Below are 18,903 nucleotides of genomic sequence, written 5' to 3'. Positions count from 1 at the left end.
ACTGGAATATGATTCTAAAATTTATACATTTTTTTTAAAAAAATATCTTTTTTTATAATGATTTAAAAACATTATCGTTACATGGAGGGATATGAATTTAATGTCTTCAACCCTCATATTTAATAATTTGTCGATAAACAACAAAAATATTGAGTGTTGACCTTGATTTTTTTTTTTTTAATTTCTTATTGGTGTAACAACTGTCATTCCACTGTCGCGGCTGCCACCAACCTTATCCAAAAGCCAATGAACAAAAAGTATCAAATTGTTTGTATACCAATAATTGCGGGACACTTTACACTTACACGTGTAATATTTATGTGATTATATAGGTACGAGCTTTATAATTTAATATTAAAGTTATTAACGGTAAATATAAAAATAGTAAGTCAAACATTATACTCTTTTGGACCTACTCCAACATTGTTGGAGACAATTATTATTGGAAAGCCCACGTTTACTTAATAAGCAAAAAATCTTGACATTTACAATAAAAAAAAAAGGTTAATTAAACAATTATACATGTACCTCTGACTTAACATTCATTAAAATTCTAATATTATGAGAGGACTGAATTGATTGGTAAGAGATGAGAGATTATAAGTAATATATCTTGAGTTTAAATTCTCTCACTAATAAAAAATTTCAATATTTGTCTAATATCTATATCTATATGTATTACAGAATGGGTTTTTAGTTGAGATTCTCTCAATGATTTTCAAACTTTTCATTTTTTTTCTAAATGTTTGTATTTATTTTAATACATAAAAAGTAGTGGGTTATAACTAATCATATTACTAATCAAATTTAAAATTTAAAACATTCCCATTATCTACTTCATAAATGGTTTACAGTTTGTTATTTATACTTTAAATACTTTTTATTGTTTAATTAAAGACAAATGCTCATTCGTAAGCTATTTTAATACAATGTTACATTTTTATAATTAAGAAATATTTGTCACCATACTAACCCTATAACCACCCCTACAAATGGGCTTTGCAAATTACAATCACGATTCAAAAAAAATCACAATGTGCAACTAAATGTAAAGTTGAGGGGGTAAAGTGCAGATAAATGTAAAGTTAAGGGGTTTACTATATTTAATTCTAAAAAAAATCCCAATACCGTAACAAGTAGTGGGTTATAGATTTTTGTATTTATTTTAATACATAAAAAGTAATGGATTGTAACCAACCCTATCACCAGTTAAATTTAAAATTTAAAACTTTCTCATAATTTACTTCATAAACCGTTTATAGTTTGTTATTTATACTTTAAATCCTTTTTCCCCTTTAATTAAAGGAAAATGTTCATTCACATGCTATTTTAATACAATTTTAATTCGCAAGCATACAACATGATCAAGAAACAGCAGAACCAATTAGGATTAGATTTTGACTCAAAAAAAAATTAGGGTTAGATGGCATTGGCACGTTGCCGAAACTTGCGATGCCAATTAGGACTATTTAGTGTTTTTTCTTTTTCTGTAAGGAGTTAGGACACTGTAAAGATTATTTAGACAAACTTTGTCTCATCGGTGATTTGAGTATCAAGTTATTGAATATACTCTAAATCCTATAATATCAGTCTGCTACAAAAAAAATAATATTTTATTAGCATGTAGTATTTACGTACGAAATTTCAGAGGTAAATCAAATGTTTTTACTTATACTCTATATAATTTGAATAGTTTTTTAGCGAATATAACCATACTATGCAGAACCATCACTTTATACAATTGGAACTAGCAAATTATATATCAATTACAATTTAGATTTTGCTCGATACCTGTGCAGTTGGTGAGTTCCATCAGTAACACTACATCAAACTTTTAATGTTGTTTCATACTCTTATCAACATGTATTTCAAAAAATTGTAGGTTTGAAAATGATACATATGCTCGAAAGTTAGTTACGTGATTGAGGTCAAGCAATTTTATATCATCACAAGCATTATTGATAGAAAATTCAAAGAGAATATAGATATCTGAACATACAATCATACGTACGGTAAACTTACTCTATTTAATTTAATTATGACACAAATTTTTTTAAATTTATAATCATAATCTATACCTTCTTTCATTCTTACTAGGTTAAATATTTTTGAATACTTACTTACATTCAGAGCATTAATATAGAAAACATGTTTTATGAGCTATGCAAAAATTGTGGATAACTATGTGAAGGTCGTTTTTAAAAAACAGTGTGTATACATTGTAATGACGTGGTCGACACTGTTGTTAGGTAATTAATTTCATATACCTTTAATTTCAACAATTTTTTTTGTGTTATATATAACATTTTATTTGTCAAACAGATACAATGTTAACATACAAATCAAAGATTCCAGTGGTAACATGCATCTTAATCTACAGGACAGACATGCACGATTCATATTTGGTTGTAATGCTTCTTATCTCAGATAATTACAAAGGAATGTAGAATTTCTTGATATATGTTTATTTTTTATAATGCTATTTATAAACTATGTAAAAAAAAATACACTAATTTTGAATTTCGCACGTACTTAATTCTCAGGAAAATGGTGGTAGGTTGTTCAACCAACGAATCAATTGATGCAAAGATCGTGCATTTTCATTTGTAGTACACATTCCACAAAATTCAACAGAATTAATTAAATCACTAATTTTGGCTTTCATATTAAAAGTTGATTGATGTGAAGAGTGTTCGCACCTTCATGCAAGATTATCAAATCGAATGCATAATATTTGTAAGTATTTTATTTTAACAACATTTAATTATATTCATTTTTATTCATATATCATTCATTTTCTAATATAAATTTTTATTATTTTTTCAGAATCTATCTTCCGGAAAAAGATAATTTTTGAATAATATATACATTCTATCATATTTCAAACTATTGTTAGACAGATATTATATTTTATTTGTGTTGCTATAATTTTTTAATATTTTTTAATTTACTCTTTTATTTTTATTTTTTCAATAATGTCAGTACCGTGTGTAGTACGGGTATTTACGCTAGTGTATCCTGTATCCTGCTTAATCCGTTAAAACACACCACTACTATCACTCGTTTAACGTAACGTAAGTAGCTGATCCTATATAAAGGGAAAAAAAAAAAAAAGGAAACGATTAGCTGACAGTGTAAGTTAATAGTGTCGGTCACCTGTCCCCACCTGGTTCCTCGTGACTCGAGAAGCACCCACCCTTTATCTTTTCTTTGACTCTCAATCCAAGGGTGAGTGAAACCGCGAATCTTTTCAGTTTTTTCACCACTCCAAAAGTTTACTATTTTATAGCTTTTGGCAGGTATCTGTATCTAGCTTTTGGGGGTCGTCAGTTATGGATGGATGGATGGACGATAATGAAGCAACGCATGGCCCCGCGATTTCTATGTGCTATGATGCGGCCTATGATCCCTTTTCCTGCCACGTGTCTTCCACATATGTGTCAGTTACAAACAATCTATTGTCATTCTCATTCAAGGCAAAATTTATTGAAGTCTTTTGTTTTCTTACGGTGAATTCATTTGACTGCGGATAAGGACCGGGGATAATCACAGGAAGTGGCCCTAAGGTTTGGTATGTTTTACATTTTACCTCCTAATATTTTATTTTTCTCACTTTATCCCCTCCATCACTCCTACTTAGCAAATGGATTGTTCAAACATTGCAATTGACGAAAACACCTCCCATTTTAATCACTAAATTTCTAACGAAAATGCCACTTTTCATGTTCTATAAAGAAGAGATTCCCAATGGTTTTCTTGTGTGCTTTGATCATTCGTCACATTAAAAGAATTTCTCTTCTTCATCCGAAACATTTTGCAACTACAACAAGAAACAAAAAAAAAAGGTTTCACGTTTTTTCAAGTTCATTTTCTTGGTTTTCGTTTAGATGTTATTCATCACATCATATTGAATAACCAATCCAAAGAAACCTGTGAATGTAATAAAATGGCATCCTTAAGAAGGTCTTGACATTGAAAATTTTCGGAAGGAGATTTCTTGGATATTTAAATTAAAACTTTTGATTTTTACAATGGATTAATTATTTTTCGATTGGTACTTTTTAGTAAAATAATTTGAAATATAATTTTTTTTTAAGAATCATCATTCATGCGATTACTTCAAGTGGATAAATTTGAAACGTTGCGCAAAAGAAAAAAAATATATACTATATCGGACTTGAACTTGTGAACATTTATATATATTCATTATTTTTTTAGAATAGTATTGTCCTTTTGATGTCAACAGTTTGCACCATTACTAAATGTTTATTTTAACTACCAGTTAAGGAAATAAAGTGTGAGAAATAAAATATTAGGATATAAACTATAAAATACACCATATCTCTCACTAAAGATAATAATTTAAAATTTAAATATTTAACTATATTTAATTTAAAAGTCAATAACACTTCTTTTACTATTAACGGCGAATTTCACTCGTAGGAATGATACCAAAAAAGAACCGTAAAATCTCTCAAAATTTCAAGCATGAATTTTTTTTTTTTTTGTAACAAGTTTATTTACAAACACGTTTATCCAATATCATTACAATTTACAATTCTTAAAAAATCCAATCAAAGTTCGAGATGGTGCTTCACAGGTTCTATTTTACACCAATTTACTTTTAAGATGCAAACAAGTTGGAATGCGACCTAAATAAATTTAGGTAGATTGTAAATTAATTGAAATAGGATATAAAAAATTTTAAAATAACCATTTTATATTGAAATGGTCTGAATTAAATGGTGAGGTCCCGAATCCATCAAAATACAGCCAGGTTCTCAGCAATGATGCAAGTGCACGTACTTCGTAGAACTTCCTTTTATGAATTACGTATATATTACCATCCTTCTGCCTTCTGACATCAAATACTCCATCATTCCTACTTTGATAGTCCTGTTTTTTTTTTTCACACAATTTAAGAAAAAAATAGTTAATTTTGTTGGAAAAATAAATTTTGATTGCTATTTTCCTAAAATACTCTCACATTAAATATGGTACAACTTTATGAGAATTTGAATTGATGGTAAAAAAAAGAATCAACTCTCATTAAATGGGATAGATTTATAGTAACAACTACTTACATTGAATAAGGGTATTTTAGAAAAATTAAAATACAACTACTTTCTTCAATTAGAAAGCGGACTATAATTTAAAACAGAAAAAAAAAATACAGGACTATCAAAATGGGACGGAGGGAGTAATTGTCTAAATGGCAAGTCCTCTCTCGCTTTTCTTGGTTTTAGTTGCGGTCATTCATCTTTGCGACATCAAAGCAATAACCTGCGAATGATTAGGCCCCCAACCAGTCCCGTGACGTGGACTCTTCTGACAATCATGCGACGCGACGCGACGGTTTGCGGCGCAGTAAATTTAAATTCAAATCTTGCACTTTACAGTTAAAAAATATAAATGATATACAAATGAGTACTTTTTAATCCCGATCGACATTTTTTTCATTCCTCTATATAGCTCATTCGAATCTCTCTCTCTCTCTCTCTCTCTCTTTTTTGGTAAAGGATGACAGTATAAGTGTAGCTGTTTGTGTAGAAAATTGAAAAGAACCAGAATAGCCCCAAAACAAAAGAGAGAAATTGTAAATAATGGAGAACTCAAACGCATTACAGGTTTATGTTGTAAAGCTTAGGAATAAAATATCATGTAATTGATGATTTAATGAGTATATTCTTTTTTTTTTTTTGTTAATCGTTAACTCCCACTCTTACTTTTGTTCTAGCACCTACATTAGGAGAGAGTCCAAAAGTCAATAAAAATTAAATAGAGAGCCAGAGGATCCTAACCCTAAATCAAAGGGATGCGCTGTTACGCTCTTTTTGAATTTTATTGCAAATGCCGAAGTTTAAATTCATAAAAAGTGAAAAGCAATAAAAATTTGAAAAGCATGACGTGGCAGACCATTTTGGCTTTCACCAGAACTACAGCCAACACTTGATTGGCTCAAACAAATATTGGTCCAGTTCGAAATTGACCCAGATTTGGTCCGCAATAGCATTGAAGACCAAAAAATCGTTAGTTTTTCAAATACCCAGATTTGGATGGGAGTGTTTTTTAAAAATTATTTTTTTCAAATACAATAAAATTTTTTAAAAGTATTTTAAAAGATAGTCTAAAAATTAGTTTAAATTTTAAAAAAATATTTCAAAATATATTTTAGAAACTCTTTTACTTTTAAATATTCCAAAATATATTCTAAAAATTCTGCTACAATTAAATTTTCAAAAATACTCAAAAAAATAGCTAATCGAAATGGAGCCCGAAAAATTTCCTAACAAAGTAACAAAGAAGAGTTATGGAAACTGGTAAGTGGTAACAGTTTTAACTGATGGACCCACGACTTTCGTGCACAATCGTAGGTAGAACTGTAGAAGACAGAAAAAGTAAAAAAAGTATGGCTGACTATTACAGTACTTGTTTGCAGCCATACTTTGGCTTCTTTGGTCTTTGCAATTGGTCTACAACGTATTATGCACTTCAACCAACTTTCCTAACGACCGAGAAACCTTTCGTCCCAACACCAACCGTCACTTTGTTTGATAAGGCAAAAAAAAAAAAAAGGAAAACGTTCTCACTTCCAGTACAACTGAAAATCCTTAAATGCTACCACGTTCTTGTTCTGATCTTCGAAGTTCTAACACCGTACGAAGCCGTAGCCTTCTATTTTTCTTCCTGTTTTTTGGGGTACATGGGAGGGGCTGGAAGCTCATCAGCTATTTACCAGTGTAGGGATTGCAACATCGGAGGGGGTCTGAAAATTGGCATGTTTTGGAGCTTAAAGTTCGTCGGTAAATCGGTCATGCTAAACAACGATTTGTGTCAATATCGATGGTACAGATGAGTTAAAGAAAGAGTGTAGAGGGGACAGATGAAGGGTGTTGAGTGGTGCTGTGATGATTTTAGGTCTTGGAAGTCGACTGCTCACCCGTTTCAGGTACGTGTTAGATGACTCTACACTTTTTTTTTTTTTTTTGTCCGTCCTTACTCGCAAGTGCTTGCTTCCTTGGTGTTATTACTACTTTGCAATTCATCGAAGTGGTCAAAATTTTTGGGAGCCGTTTTTATTTGACAACTGTAGGTTCATACAAAGATAATAGAGAATTGTCACAATTTTGAAATGAAAAGGACAAGTTAACTAGGAATTTTGCCTGAAATGAACAATTATTTATCGAATAGAAAAAAAAAGGTTAACCAGGTTAACTGTTTGTTATTTTACGGTGTTCAATCGAAGCAAAGCTTTTCCGAAAAAACTTGCTATCATGAAATTGACTTCAGGATGCTCCCAAAAAAGAGAGTTGAAATCATGATTTAAATTCATGTTGCAGTGCAAGTTCTTCAAACGACATCATCAAAGCTGCAGATCACACACTGGGATGTTAGCCGGTGCTCTTGTAGTGAGGGTAGAGGTCTCAGCCAGACCTTTGGCGATGGCATTTATAGCAATGTGACCTGCAAATTGCTCTTTTAGTGCCAACGCTGTAAGCCATGTCACAAACATGTATGCTCTTGATCTTTTTGCTATTACCACTCTCGACTCTTGAGCGAATTGAATGTCAGGTTTCTCGAGGGTTTAGACGTTCTGTATTAAATATCTGCTGTTTAAATGGATGGAGGGTGTTTTAGACATAGTAATGAATGTTTCCTTGGTGTATTACTTTGCAATTCATCGAAGAGGTTAATCGGATAAGACTACTTACTCTGCAATTCACGATCATTGTCCGCTCAACTTGGAATTTTGGGAAACTGAAAAACAGAGCGGCATGCCAACGGGATTCTTGCTTGTAGTTGATTTGGGCCATGTCAGTACCTGTCCAAATCAGGCTCGAAAAAGAGGAAGGCCTTTTGGTGTTTTTTGTTTGGGTCTGTCTAACGAGTGTTTAAATGGACGCTCGCCGCAAAAGTTTTAGTTGAGAGAGTGTTTAAATGTAAGGAGGGGACAACATGCATGAATATATACATTACATTTGAGTGGTGTGGACACCTTGGTCTGCCCGGACTCTTTTAGCCCATTCACTCTTTATCGACAGCAAATACCTCGTCTTGGACATTCACAAACGAGGTGATCGATAATCTTACTTTGAAGAGATGTTCTATCTCGTTCATCTCCTTGCCCAAGACAATGGATACATCAGCTATTTGCGCGACTTGTGACTGATGGAGTAATTTGACTATCAACCACCCTACTATTGGTCAGACCTACATCTGATACCGCTGTCCTATGCTGCCTCATGATGTCAGGCAGGGAGTAGATCTCATCGTTCCATCTCTAGGCACAACTACTATAAATACTCATATAATACTCCTAAATGAGGTACGCAATCTAACCCGCACATTCAACCCTTGAATTCTAGCTAATTTAAGCATCAGAGTGAAATCGGGGAAGAAGATCCCGCCTACTTAAAATGGGAAATTAAGTATAAATTTAAGTGTATTAACTAGTGTCTATTAAATACTTGATAATGAAAAAATTTTCATTTTTCATTTATATGACTAGGAGGACAGTGATGTAATTCGAGGTTTAAAATCTAGTGTACTAATTTGGAGCCCAACAATTGTCGGGGGTTTTTTTTAAAAAAATTTGGGCACCCATTAAAACACTCCAACCACACCTAAATTATTTTGTAAACATATTCTTGAAAGGTCTGCAGGTTTCACATAAGCTGCGACAAGTTCTACAAGACCTGCATTTGAATCAGTTCGGAAAGAAACCAGGTCCAAAACAATGCGTCGCAAAAAGAAAAAAATAAATAAAATAAAAATGAAAGCATCTAAGCCTACACGAACGCGTAATTCTGCATATCCACTGTGTTGTTTCAAACTATACAGTAGCATCTTCAATTTTTTATGACGATTTGTCGAGGATCATTATTCATTACGTACACTGTGCTAAGCATGCATGGAGCCAAATGTGGCAAAATAGCGTAAACAGCACAGCATTGACACGGGGACTACACATGCAGGTAGTGGCCGGCAGATGGCAAAACTTGGTTTCTTCATCCCACCTCGCCCCTGTGCTATATCCAGGACATAATTAAGTATTCCATACGGATCCATGCATGGTTTTGTCTAGAATTCGCTGATGTTTATCCAGTGATAGTGTTTATGCGGTTCTATGATCATGTAACGTTGTCTGATGAATGCTTCTGGTCAATCAAAATCGCATTTTCATGGACACAACCAAAGATTTCCGTTTCTTGATCTTCGTCGTTCATAATCATTGAACACAAGAAATGATGATAAATGCATCAGAGACTGTCAGGGATATCTAGGGGCCGCCGGGGCACATTATGATTGCACCGTTTCAAGTCTTTCGCTTATTAATTTCCTCCTGTTCCTTTTTACCGATGGAATGCAACAAAGTTAGATTCAACTGTTTGCAGATGGAACGCAACAAGTTGGAAATTTTCGAATTAGAGTGTTTGGACTTTACCATGCTTGTCCTATTCTTTGTTCGCTACCAGTGCAATGCTATTTTTACTTCACACAGCCGTATTCAAAATTGTGCCCTGCGCAGAAAAAAGAAATTCACTTGACATCTTGGTAGTCAATGAAATGCATCTGAATCTAAATATGCTTTTTCACCCCCAAAAGAATAAAGAATCTAAATATATTTACACAAAGAAATTCTTGGACACGTAATGCGTAGAACATAAGATATCTTCATCTGTAACTAATTCATCCTACGTACTACTTGGCCCCCAAGAATATATATATATATATATATATATATATATATTTTTTTTTTTCAAAAAAAAAATTTTTAAGCGGAAGAGGGTTGAAATATAAGAAGTGCAGAAGGTAAAACTCGTTCAGGTAAATCATTCATAGCCTGATGACATCCATATTTGGCCCGTAAAGCATTCTTTTCCGGCTCATACCTTCAACTATTTAAGCATCCACTGTCAGCAAAACAAGAGGTTTATGTATGATGAATAATAACGCAGACTCAGAAAGATAGGAAATGGGCCCAATTATAGATCCTCGTGAGATGAGAAAGAATTTGAAACATTTTTTTTTTCAGTTAAAATATAAATTAAATTGCAGCTAATAGAGCAGTACTATTTCTTTCCATGGTCATATGAGCCATCCAATTCCCGTACGGGAAACTTTCGCAAAGGCTATTGTCTATGCCACGCACCTGCACAAGTTTTTGCAGTTCTTTGGGATAATTGCAGAAACCTCCAGTGAGGTTTCTGATAATTTCACTGAGCTCTCCTAAGGTTTGAAAAATTACACTTATCGTCTTTGATTTGATTAGTTTTAGTAATAAAACTTTAAAATAATATTGACTTGGACAATTTTTTAAATAAATACCCAAAAATGCCCCTGTGGAATGAGTTTTAATTTATTTTTCTATACAATTATAAGATTATTTAGTATAATTATAAGGAAAAGGTACCAAAATTTTCATGTCCATATCTACTATTTGATAAACAACAATAGTAATAATTTTATTACTATGATATGATATTTTTATGGTATTTTATTATGGATTTATATTTAGAAGATAGAAAAGAAAATATTGAAATAATTTATTTAGAGTTTATAAATTTTTGAAATAGTGAGATTATCATAATTTAGTAATACTTTTGGGTCATTTCTTTTTTATTTATTATTAATTTTAATACCAAAAAATAGAAAACAAAAATCAACAAAAATATTGGATTACATATAAAATTAATTCGTCAAAAAAATCACTAATTCAGCATTTGGTTATAATAGAAATCTAGAGGCAATAACGATAATTCTACAGTTTTATTGGTGAAAAATTAAAAAAAAGGAATAAGAAGGAAAAATAATGAAAAATAATTTTAAAACTCATTCTAGAATTTCATTAAAATATTTAAGGGTAAAATTATTATTTTAAATGATAAGGGAGGTATGTATAATTTTTGAAATCTCAAAGGAGTTCAGTGAAATTGTCAAAAACCTCAGGGGAGGTTTCTGAAATTATCCCCAATTCTTTTGTCGCATCGACCCTTTTGCAATTGCGTCTTCCTTTGCCTTTGCCAGACTTCTTTTCGCTGATTGACAACGACAAGGGCGGGTAAATATGTTGATTTCAGCAGACGTGGGGCAGGCTGGCCCGGGCCACACTGCCAGAACGCTGCGACATCACACAAACTTTCCCCATAATCACTTGTATAGGGCTTCACAGTAACAAGTAGACAGTCACCAAGAATGGGTACACGCACTTAGCGTTGACATTGGAAAATGGATTTTACCAAAAACCTCAACCACTCCTTAAACTTCGTCCAACGCAAAAGAAGAAGGAAAGGAGTGCCTGAGGTTTTTTGGAGGAGTGTGAATTTCTTTTCCTTAGGAATCTAAATATGGCGGGGATATATTTTTATATAATGAACTCACAGTGCCACTATATGTTATACGAACTAAGAAGTTAACTAGGAACAAAGTCCTTTCGTTCGCATGAACACCAACCCACATGTATCTCTACTTCTGCGATAGGATAGCTTGAAACTTCCAACTTGATTGCTATCATTTACAGCAGCAAAATGTCAAGACAAACTAAGACATCATTTGAGACCACACAACCAATTTTGTAAAGCTCTAATTCTGTTTCATTAAGCAAAAAGCTCTAATTAAGTGATAGCACAAATTCATGTACAACAACAGGATACTCTTCCCAGACACAGAATTCTGCACCAGAACTTGCAATGCCCGATTAAGTCAATACATGCTTCCAGCTTATTGGTAATTTTAGCTAATAAACGTACGGTAATATCCTCCAGGGGACAAGATTACAGTACTCGTTCCAGATTTCTTTGTACTTCTGTGCACACCGGGCTTCATCTCTTCTCTCTCTCCATACAAGCAAAATAAGAAGATACACAGGGTAGAAGTATGGAATTGGGGAACTACAAAAGCATCCATTGATCTGGGAGTTAGTTTCTGACAGCACATGAACGTGATAAAATAAGAAAAGATAGCTACGTTACCTTATACCACAAGGCAAACTGAATGATAGTGCAACCAATAGATCCCCCAGGTAATTACTGTGCCTTGCAATGCCCCTTCAACAAGATGTTATTAACAAGTAAATATAATTTAGACATCAAAACTCTATCCAGAGAAAAAATGCAGGGAATCTAAAATGTATGCAATGTCTGCTTTCTGAAGGTAATCTGGAATCACCCAGACTCAGTAAGATGGTGTGCTGCTATAATAATAGCCACGCTGCAGAAACACGGGCTGCCATGGCGTTTCTCAGTACTCAAGATATCTCGAGTACTCAGCGTTACTCGAGATATCTAGATAGGGTTGTTCACTCGAGATAACTAAATTTTAGATTATGAAAGTAAAGAAGCTCTGCTCGGGCTGAAACACCAAAATGTGCCATGGCGTTGATTGAGGTTCTACCAAGTAAGAAAATGATAATAGATTATAGTGTGTTCACATATATTAATTTGCTCACAGTAGTTGAATAAGCAAACAAGTCAATTGATGCCTACCAGTAACCTGAAGCTAGCAACTTTCCTCCAATAACTTTTGGAGGCCTACCCCAAATTGGTGCTTTGGGGTCCTTTTTAAAAACATGCTTCTGCTTGTTGGCTCCTCTAAACACAACATAACTTCCAAGAAAAACAGGGAACCAAGTCAAAGGGCAATACAGATTAAAAATAAAAAACTTAGTAAAAACTTCAATAATTCGAAGTTTGTTTACCCAATGAAAAAGACAAGGCAATTTGCAACAATTGCAGCTGTTGTTAGCTCCACTTTGTTATGCAAGAGCCACCAACCCTGTAAAAGAAATTGAAAAGAACTAATTTATCCTACAGCTTGAAAGTTAAAATCAAAGGTACAAAGGCTAACAAATATATCAGAAAGAACATGACGTATGGTAGATGCAACATGAGATCTTAGACTTAGCAATATCAGGAACCTGCAGATGACAGAAGTACGCTAAATTTCTAGATATCAATTTCCCCTCTTCACAGCCAAGAGAATAGATGGATTATATCCTACCACTTCATTGCCTCGAATTATTACTTGAAACTTATCTGAGAATTCAAAAAGTAAGCTCCTATCTTTTGGCCACTTTGACTCAATAACTGAATTGGAATTCTAGAATGCAACTACATACTAGAGCAAGATGTTAATTCTGACACTTACCCAAAAAAAAGGATGTTAATTCTGACTATAACCAATAATGGGCTCCCTGATATATCAGCTACTAATTCCAGTTCAAGAACCAACAATCGGAGACCAATACAAATTGTTCAGAAGTGATGAAATTATGTCCTTGTCCAATGAATCAAATAAAGGTCAGAAGGAGGCAGGTTCTTAAAAGGAGGCAGAAGAAATTTCAGCACATTTAGGGCCATTTAGAATGTTTAGCAATATAGGCACATTCAATAGCGAATTAGCACCAAAAGAACAGGTAGGCAACAGCAGTTTAGGACGATCTTTAAATTAAGTTAATTTGTTATTGCAGATATGATGCTGACTAACATTAGATATTAGTTTTACAAGAACTCAAAGTTCCATTCGGCATCTGTAAACAAGTCCAACAAATTGTGTTAAAGTCTCCTAGGACTTTGCTTGCAAGTGTATGTGACCAAATACTGTATGTATATTGACAGGCTCTCCCTCTCACTCACAAGCACACCCCCCGCCCACCCACCTATACCCATATACAGCAGGACAAACTAAAAAAAAAAAATTGATGAAAGGAAGCAAGAAGAGAATCCTGATTTGTAAGCAAGGGCAGAATCCTTTTTAAATTACAGGCAACAAGCTAGATTACATGCCTGGATACTGAAAGTATATGGAATCCAGACTAGATCTCCAAAAACTAGCATGAATCCCAATCTTTCTGCAATTATGTCCCATCTGCAATGAACAGCCATACCCAAAAGCGTATCGCTTAAACAATTTATAAAGTTGAATGATAAGGCAAAACACTAAATGTGCACTTCATATACAGATATCAAAGCAATAAAATTAAAAAAAAAAACATACAGTTTTCATCCAAAGAGTGGTCAAACTAGTGAAATAATCATAAACTAGGCATATATGAACCAGTATTAAGAAGCTTAAGATTATAGCACTAGTAATACCACAAGAACTAAGCCTAAAACACTTTAACATGTAATTCCTTTCTTTTTCCCTTAAAAAAGGGTTATGTGGGATCAAATCCAAAACTCTAGGGATGATGTCAAAATATTGACCAATAACCAAGAAGGAGCTGCGGCCAACTTTAAGATATTTCACAATATGAAAAAGCTGTACTATTTTGTCAAGAAGAGCTCTCACTCTCTCTACTGTTCCTTCACCTAATCTGCCTGAGATATAAACTAAATTCATAAGTCATGACAGACTTATCTAACATGTGGGCATTCAAAATTTGTCAAAAGGAGGACTACAGACCAGAAATGAAGTTGGAGCATGGAAACTTTTCATGTAGGTAACTAACGAGATTAGAACAAAATATTGGGAATTAGTACAGAACCACAAAAGAATTAAAACAAGGATAGCTTCATCAGTCATTATGCCAAACTATGGGAACTATTGGATACCTGGATCTATGCCCCCCACCATAGTGTCTGATACAGGTACCAGACATTTAAGCATGCCATCTTAATTGTACCCATCATAACAATACAGACTGGTGACAATACAGCAAGGTGGGCGTAGATTTATTAGGCAGTACCCACTTCACACCATTTGCATTATCCCATTTGACCAAGCATATGGTATCAGCAATATACACTAATACATCCATAATACATGATTTTTGTAAAAACAGTCCATACCATCTGTCATTGTTTAAGTGTTGGAATTTCTACATGCTTTAGTGAAAGGTTATCTCTTGAAATAGGATGGAAAAGTTGGGAAAACCAAAATGAAAAGGATGATAATTAGCTACTTACGTGGATGTCATGAACTCTTCATAGAAAAAGTAATCAATAATATATAGCTGCAAAGACATGAAGTATTACATAAATTGTGAGATACCATCCATCTTTCTACCCCTTAGGACAAGAAATAATATTCCAGTAACTTACCGTACAAAATATCTGATATAGGATCATTGACTGTGTTAAATTTGAATCCTTGAGAGCTTTTAAGAGAATGGATAGATTGATGAGGAGCCAACCCATCATTCCAGCTCTAACAAAGAAAAATCTGCAAAAGAAAGTTGTAGTTATCACAACAAAGCTCACATTGGTAGTTATCAAATCATGGCATCAAAATTTGAGTGCATTAAACCGTGTAACATGCAAAAGATGGAAAAAATATATATTTTAAGCAGAGTATCATAGAACGTCATTTCTTTTTTTACATAATCAAATTATTTAGCAAATGATGTAACTCCTAAAGGCAACACTTTAAACACTGAAAAATAATGAAGAAGTCAAACTTGGACATACAACGTAAAATAGACAGAGCATATCTCAGAAGCGAGGAGAAATAGAGCATAAGTCAAATATACGTACAATCAAAGGTGTCAAAGCAATGTGTGAAGATTTGAGCATTTACTTGATCAAAACATGTGAAGTAACACATGAAACACTTAAAACATATCTTGAACCATAAACACCAGCATAAGACATGTAATCCCTTATAGTGACAAACAATAAAGCATAGTAAATTATTGTGTCACATCCCGAAGGTCTATCACAGTGATAAAGATTTCAAGAAGTTTCACGTACAGAGTACATACTTGAGGTCAATGCCGAAGAATTGAGGATTCAGTTGGATCCCAAACCACCTTTTGGATGACATTTGGATACAAATATAACAAGGTAGATGATTAATCAGAAGGCATTTGTGCGCAGTTGAAATACAACATGAATAAAATGGAGTTTAAAAAGTTATCACAAAACTACAAGAATGCTAATTTTACGATAATGTTTCAGCATCTGTATGAATAAATATTGCAAATCACGATATTTACATAGAAAACAGCATATAACAAAGTATTATGCATCATTGGTAGCAATAATTGGGTGAAGTAGTAAAAAGAAAAACCTGGAGCTGTAAGCCAAAAGAAATTAAATTCAGTCAGGTGGACAATAAAAATGTAAGCTATTATTGACGAATTCTCTGCTTTTGCAAAAATGTATGCTCTTTGAAGGGTTCTACAAAAATTAGTATAGTCAAGATTTCCCTGTGGACTTATTGCCGAGGCTGAGTAACATGAGATGGTCAGAAGGAAGAACTGGCAGAGTCATTTAACGACATGAAGATTCTTAACCAAACATCTTTAGTCACCTAGGCAGATGCTATTAAGATGGTGCAATTAATGCAAATTTAGTAAATTATAATAAATTGAGTAAGACCAACCCCATCTATTCCTTATCATTTGCCCATCTATTCCTTATCATTTGCTTACATGTCTCTTAGTCTAGGTCAATATAACAACATTTTGTTGGAAAAATTTAGAGCAGTGTAATCCATGGATGTTAAGCAAATTATTGCTAAATTTCATCTTGACCTAGATTAAAATACTAGAACGCCTTGTTTTCTTCTCAGGCACGATAGCAGCACATCTAATCACTAAAGGAAGCTAATTTAATAAATAGGAGCCTGCAGAGATCAAACGTTATATTGTCCCAGTAAAAATCCACAATCTGACCACAACAGTTTGAGTTACCAGTCATGAATCAAGTTTCCGGTAACGTGAGGCTTCAGAGAAGAGTTCTGATCACTTGACTTACAACCGACCACATACAATAAGAGTGTGACCTGGCATTTACAAGCAAAATAAGGTTAAGAGAACAAGATTAAAAGTTCAGAGAAGTGGTCAGATTTACAGCAGATACATATTTTGTCTGAATATATCTTCGTGTGATTAATTCCAATGCCCGAGCTAAGTATATGAAGTTAATTGTGAATTCTTGAACCTGAATCCTCAAACATTCATCGTTGGTATCATATCAGGTTTGAAATTGTTAATATTTTGAAATCCTACTCAAATTAATAAAGATCAATCATGCAACAAAAATTTCCAATAAGCGAAAACTGAAACTTACAAGAACGCTGAACACAAAAGTTGTTGATAAAAGCTCAAGCCCTCGGTCTGCAATTATCTGCAAGACTCGTCAATGAGTTGGAGAGTGTGTAGCTTAACTTGATTTTGTAAATCAAAACGAGAAAATTACTTACAGTAGGCGATACAATATCCAACTGGGTCCCGATTCCAAGAAGGGCAATCAAAACGAGCAGCAATAGCAATCCTGAGCCCACCAACCAAACGTTATGCTACAATGCCCATTTTTTTCCCCCGGGTGTTGGGGGGGGGGGGGGCGGGTGAGGGGGAGGAAAGAGTCTTGGGATTCAATAAATATCAGAGAGAGATGGAGAGGTGACCGTTGCAACGGTAATGGAGGCGAGTCCCATCAGTCAAAGTGACCCCAGGAACAATCTTTCCGGGCAGGATAGATCCAGCAACTGCCAAGTACGTGAAGAACGAGAGCAGCAAACCAACCTATACACAATAAAAAAGCAAGAATATTAAATCAATGCAGGTTATGCCTAGCAAGCTGTTTATGCCAGTGATGTATCCTTGGAATCACAGTAAACTTGTGCATGAGAGAAGCAGAGATAAGATTACAGACGGAGATGGAGGAGGGAATGAGGGAGTTGACAAGGGGATTGATATCCATCTTATGGGCTTCGGCTGGGGAACGTTGGTTGGTTGATGCGGTTCAGTTCGATTCAGTTCACTTATAAAACTGCGTTTGATTCTCCACTGCTCAGTCAAGTGCCCCTTCTTTTTTTTCTTTCTCAATGTTCTTCTATTTTTTTTTTTTTTTATTTATTGGGGATGGTTGGAAATCATTTGCGTTGTCTTGGCGGATTCTTGCGGGATGCGGAGCTGCGGAAGGGAAGGGGAAGCATGCCCAGCGGCAGCGAGGCTGCACTTTTTCGAGTATGTTTTTGAATTTTGACTACCTTTTGATATAAGAACTCCTACTGGCACAAAAACATGTCCACTTCACTGAAAGTCCAAATGTTCTCCCTCTAGGCTAGTTTTTAGCTTAGATTCCTAAGAATGAATTATGTAGGAAAAAGGGGTGACTAGTTTTTTTTTTTTTTTTTTTTGGATATATCTTGTAACTCATATCACATCTTCATATAAATCACTACACACATTTTTTTTGGATTAACTGTTTTTAGAAGTGTTTTTGAAATATTTTACTGTAACAGTGTATATGAAAAATTTTTACTATAGTCTTTTTTGAAATATTTGATATATTATATGAATGAGATGTTTTTTGAGTTGTTTTTATTTATGTATTACTGTAATATTATATTTAAAAAACTTATTTTTGAAAAATAGGTCAATCCAAACAAAGTCTATAGAATGTAGAGTTGAATGTTGAGGCCAAGCCCAAAACATCCTTATCAACTTATAATGTTCCTTTAAACCAAAAAAGAGAAAAAAAAAATTCATTCATTCATTTAGGATCTTCGGAGAAAATTTAAATGCTTATGAGCCAACACAAAGTATTTGTACTTTGTCCAATTGTTAATAATAAAATAAAATAAGTTTTTAACCTTTAGAGAAGACTCTATGCTTCACAAGGGGTAACCCAAAAAAAAAAAAGTTTGAATTGCAATTAATCTTCCATCCCAATTTTCTGCTCCACCGTCTATCATATTATCATCTGAACAGCAACCTTTTTTTAATTTTAATTTGAAAGAGTCTCCAAATCTCATTTGTCACCATTCAATAATGTTCCCGAGAACATGCAAAGCGGAATCGTCATTCGAAAAGCCCATTTTAATGGGCTTGTCCTATTGGACCAACCCATTTTGGCGCGATGTGGATTCGCAAAACGCAATAGAAGACAGTCCGCCTCTTGATTTACTAGGTCCATGACTGTGTTAGGGGTGAATAATTTTTACGTTTTTTATAAT

The 18,903-nt window shown here is 33.8% G+C and overlaps 1 protein-coding gene and 1 long non-coding RNA gene across 2 annotated transcripts; one reads left to right on the top strand and one right to left on the bottom strand.

Annotated features, from left to right (window-relative positions):
• The first annotated feature begins 6,493 nt into the window (after positions 1–6,493).
• Positions 6,494–8,022, top strand: LOC140007953 (uncharacterized). The gene is made up of 2 exons (XR_011815385.1): positions 6,494–6,949; positions 7,341–8,022. It is a non-coding gene; the product is annotated as an uncharacterized lncRNA (long non-coding RNA).
• Positions 8,023–11,571: 3,549 nt separating this feature from the next.
• LOC140008338 (delta(14)-sterol reductase-like) lies at positions 11,572–17,780 on the bottom strand. Its single transcript, XM_072052294.1, has 13 exons — positions 17,598–17,780; positions 17,350–17,467; positions 17,146–17,216; positions 17,013–17,069; positions 16,634–16,725; positions 15,701–15,748; positions 15,042–15,162; positions 14,907–14,953; positions 13,785–13,866; positions 12,698–12,774; positions 12,486–12,605; positions 11,973–12,047; positions 11,572–11,891 (listed from the first exon to the last, which is right to left on the bottom strand). The coding sequence occupies exons 1-13, from the start codon at positions 17,643–17,645 to the stop codon at positions 11,738–11,740; spliced, it is 1,110 nt and encodes a 369-aa protein (XP_071908395.1). The 5' UTR covers positions 17,646–17,780; the 3' UTR covers positions 11,572–11,737.
• Positions 17,781–18,903: the final 1,123 nt, after the last annotated feature.

The sequence above is a fragment of the Coffea arabica genome, chromosome 6c (genome assembly GCF_036785885.1).
Source record: "Coffea arabica cultivar ET-39 chromosome 6c, Coffea Arabica ET-39 HiFi, whole genome shotgun sequence".
NCBI classification, from domain to species: domain Eukaryota; kingdom Viridiplantae; phylum Streptophyta; class Magnoliopsida; order Gentianales; family Rubiaceae; genus Coffea; species Coffea arabica.
Note: the sequence above shows the minus strand (reverse complement) of the source record. Positions and strands in the feature narration are given on the sequence as shown.

Bases quoted from the DNA above. Each gene is read 5' to 3' on its own strand.
- LOC140008338 (XM_072052294.1), bottom strand. From the start codon at position 17,645: ATGGATATCAATCCCCTTGTCAACTCCCTCATTCCCTCCTCCATCTCC. The intron at 15,749-16,633 runs GTAACTCAAACT...GTCATCCAAAAG, and splicing joins GGAAACTTGATTCATGACTG to GTGGTTTGGGATCCAACTGA. The intron at 13,867-14,906 runs GTAAGTAGCTAA...TGTTCATTGCAG, and splicing joins GAAGAGTTCATGACATCCAC to ATGGGACATAATTGCAGAAA.